General features: G+C 57.6%; 1 protein-coding gene across 1 annotated transcript; it reads right to left on the reverse strand.

The window, feature by feature from the left end:
• Positions 1 to 723: 723 nt before the first annotated feature.
• LOC135420666 (C2 calcium-dependent domain-containing protein 4C-like) lies at positions 724 to 2,858 on the reverse strand. The gene is made up of 2 exons (XM_064668350.1): positions 2,434 to 2,858; positions 724 to 2,147 (listed from the first exon to the last, which is right to left on the reverse strand). The coding sequence occupies exons 1-2, from the start codon at positions 2,841 to 2,843 to the stop codon at positions 794 to 796; spliced, it is 1,764 nt and encodes a 587-aa protein (XP_064524420.1). The 5' UTR covers positions 2,844 to 2,858; the 3' UTR covers positions 724 to 793.
• Between the last annotated feature and the right edge of the window lie 208 nt (positions 2,859 to 3,066).

Below are 3,066 nucleotides of genomic sequence, written 5' to 3' on the forward strand. Positions count from 1 at the left end.
ATATCTTATCTGCTCCAGCTTCAGAAAGGATCCAATAGCTGAATTGCTGAGGGTTATAGCTCTAGGGTACATTCCTGACCAAAATTACCTGGCAACTTCATTCTGAGGGCTGGGAAATCAGCCATGGAAAGCCAAAGTAAATGAAGATGTCAAGCTGCTGCAGCAATCACCTGGCAGGAGCCTGTTCAGTGTTGATAGTGTAGGTCTGTATAAAGAAAGAGCCCTGCCTGCAGTGGCTTCTACCTGCTGCTCAGAAGCTGAGCTTGTTATCCTCAACACAAACTTACACAGGCTTTGGGAATCCAAATCCTCCACTCCTGCTGTAGAAGAGCTGATTCCCAAACTCCCTCTCCCTCTCTCCCCCTCCACAAATACAGGGCTCATTACAACATTAGTTTGTGTAAATGTGAGTGCTGACAGAAGGTCCATTGAACAGATGTTGTGTGCACACACTTCATACCTGCTTAGGGACCAGGATGGGTGAAAAACACTTCCACAGCCTGAAAGCCATAAACAAGAACAGCCTTGACTTGATAACTGCCTAATCCTTGATCCTAAAGGCCCTGCCCTCCCATCCTACTCTCCAGGCAGGTCTGCTCCACAGCCACCTTTCAATGCCAAATACCTGACAGAGTTTGAAGTGTTAAGCAGCAAAACAAGGCACAAGAGCACGATGGTAACACCAAACAAGGCAGTGCTTTTTACTTAGGACAAAACCCAACGTAAACTCAACCCAAAACTTTATTTAGTAGAAAAGTTTCAGAAGACAATTTCCGTTTCCATATTTGAAGCCTTACACTGACAACATACTCATTAAAGGCAGCTGCCGTTCTCCCAAGGTGTAGTCCCTTCTCATACTGCACCCTTTATTCGTGGCTTTCATCCTCATGGAGAGGCTGTGCAGCTCTTCCTCTGCAATGCCATCAAAAAAGAAGTCCTCGTTGAAGATGGGATTTCTGCTCCTCTTTATAACAGTGCTTCTCTGCTTCTGTGTTTTCCCTGGCACCAGGGAGAAGGAGATGCAGCAGTTGATGTGTTTGGGCTCCACGGAGTCCTCGTACAGGCCCTCGGCGCTGATGAGGCGGATGCGCAGCCGCTCGTTCTCGGAGCAGTACTCGGCCGACAGCCTCAGCAGCCCCCCCCTGTCCATCACCACCGTGCTCTCTCCCACCAGCCTCTCCCGACTGCGGGGCAGGTCCAGAGGAAAGAGGGGAGAGCAGGACGTGCTGAAGGCCCGCGTGGCGAGCAGCCCCTCCGAGGCCCTCCTGATGGCGCTGGGGCTGTTATCGGTGGAGCTGCTCTCCTCCGTAGAGAGGGAATTGTTCCTGGCCACGCTGGATTTGCTCTTGGCTTTCAGTGCTCGGCAGAGCAACCCCTCCTGACTCTGTGCTTTGGTCAGGGAGCAGGGTCTGGGAGGGGACCTGCTCAGAAGAGGAGAGCTGAAAGGAGAGGATTCGCTGGAGGAGGCAGTGTCGCTGTCACAGGCGCCCTGCCTGTGCAGAGAGAGCTGCTTGGGAGGCAGCCTCATCGAGGAAAAGCTGATGGCAATGGGATTAGAGGTGCTGCCCTTGCCACTGAAGGTGTTGGCTCTGGACCGAGGCAGCACCAGGCTGGGCAGGGCACCGCGGGGGTCACCGTGGAAGATGGACTCCTTCCTCCTGGTGTGGGGGCTCTCCAGCAAAGTGTAGAAGCCATAGGAAGTGGGGGCTCTGGGAAAGTGGGGCAGGGAAAGCGCTGCTTGGGACTGGGGGTCCGAGTTGGTGCTTTCGTCCTCCAGGGCTGTCATTTCCTCTTCAACACTTTCCACCTGGATGAGGTGTGGCAAAGAGCTGGGGCTATTGGCAGAGGTAAAAGCTGCATCTACTGAACTGTGATTCTGGTGGGAGCCAGTGCCCTTCATGGAGCCAGAGCCGGTCAGCCTGGGGGGAATGCAGAATTCGGGGATTTTGTCGGGGGTGAGCACGTTTGGAAAAGCAGCAGCCCCCAGTCGGGGTTTTTCTGACAGGTTTTGGCCATGTGGCAGTCCCAGGAAGGAAGAGCTAGGGAGATTTCCACTTTCATGTGATGCTCTGATCTTTTCCAGGAACCACATTGCTGTAGCTGAGCAGGAGGTCCTCAAAGGGGAAAAGCCCGATGGACAAATCCACCTGCAGACACACAGAGGCGAAAAAGAACGTGAACATTCTCCTTGGACAGACTACAGGGCACGGACAGGCGAGCAAGGCACCGAGGGCGCCATTCAAGGCAGGACTGGCACAAGCCTATTCGACCCACGGGTTCCAAACACCCCTGCCCAGCGCACCACTCCCAGCGCAGTCAAACGGCACAAGGACAGAACTGAACCGCTAAAGAGAGAAAACAGCACCGACTCTACCGGGGCAAACGTCCCTCTCTGGCCATGCCCCCCGCGCCCCTCCCCAGCCGAGCACGTACCTGGAGCAGTGCGAGCCCCCGCTCCGGGCAGCACCCCCGACTCGCTGCTCGCCGGGCTCGGGCACCTCCGGCAGCCGCCAACACCTCCGGCCGCCCCGAGCCGGCCCTTTTCTACAGGCACCGGGCACCTCCCACCCGGGGAGGGACGGGAACGGAGGGGGCTGCCCGAGGGAGGGCAGGGAAGAAGGGGGTGCCGGGCCGGCGGCCGCGCCTGCCGCTCTCCCGCGGGGAGAGGAGGAGGAGGGAAAGCACCGCTGCTGCCCCGCTGGACACGGTGTGGGCGCCGGAGTCGTGCCCAGGGCAGGGGGAGGGACTCGGACAAGGGCCTGTCTCGGGAAAGCGCCTTTAGGGCCGCCCCACGCCCCCGGGAGCCGCCTGCGGGAGGGGAAGGGGCTGCCCGGGCAGCGCATCACCCCCTGCTCCCGGCTCCCTCTCTGACTAAGGGCTGTTACAGAGGCGTCCCGAGATCAACTAACAAACCCGGGACAAAAGCAGCGTTGTTTGGTGCTTCTGTTCTTCTGGAGCTGCTGGCGGCTCTCCAGCACTGGAGCCGTACGAAGCGGGGATTGCGGTTTTCAAGCTCCTTTGTGAAGAACTTCGCTGCCCTTCCGCGTGTGAACGTGTGTCGCCCCC

Source organism: Pseudopipra pipra, chromosome 12 (genome assembly GCF_036250125.1).
Source record: "Pseudopipra pipra isolate bDixPip1 chromosome 12, bDixPip1.hap1, whole genome shotgun sequence".
In the NCBI taxonomy this organism is placed as follows: Eukaryota; Metazoa; Chordata; class Aves; order Passeriformes; family Pipridae; genus Pseudopipra; species Pseudopipra pipra.

Excerpts from the sequence above, each read along its gene's own strand:
- LOC135420666 (XM_064668350.1), bottom strand. The coding sequence starts at position 2,843 with ATGCGCTGCCCGGGCAGCCCCTTCCCCTCCCGCAGGCGGCTCCCGGGG. Across the intron at positions 2,148-2,433 it reads GGGGGCTCGCACTGCTCCAG|GTGGATTTGTCCATCGGGCT; the intron begins GTACGTGCTCGG and ends GTGTGTCTGCAG.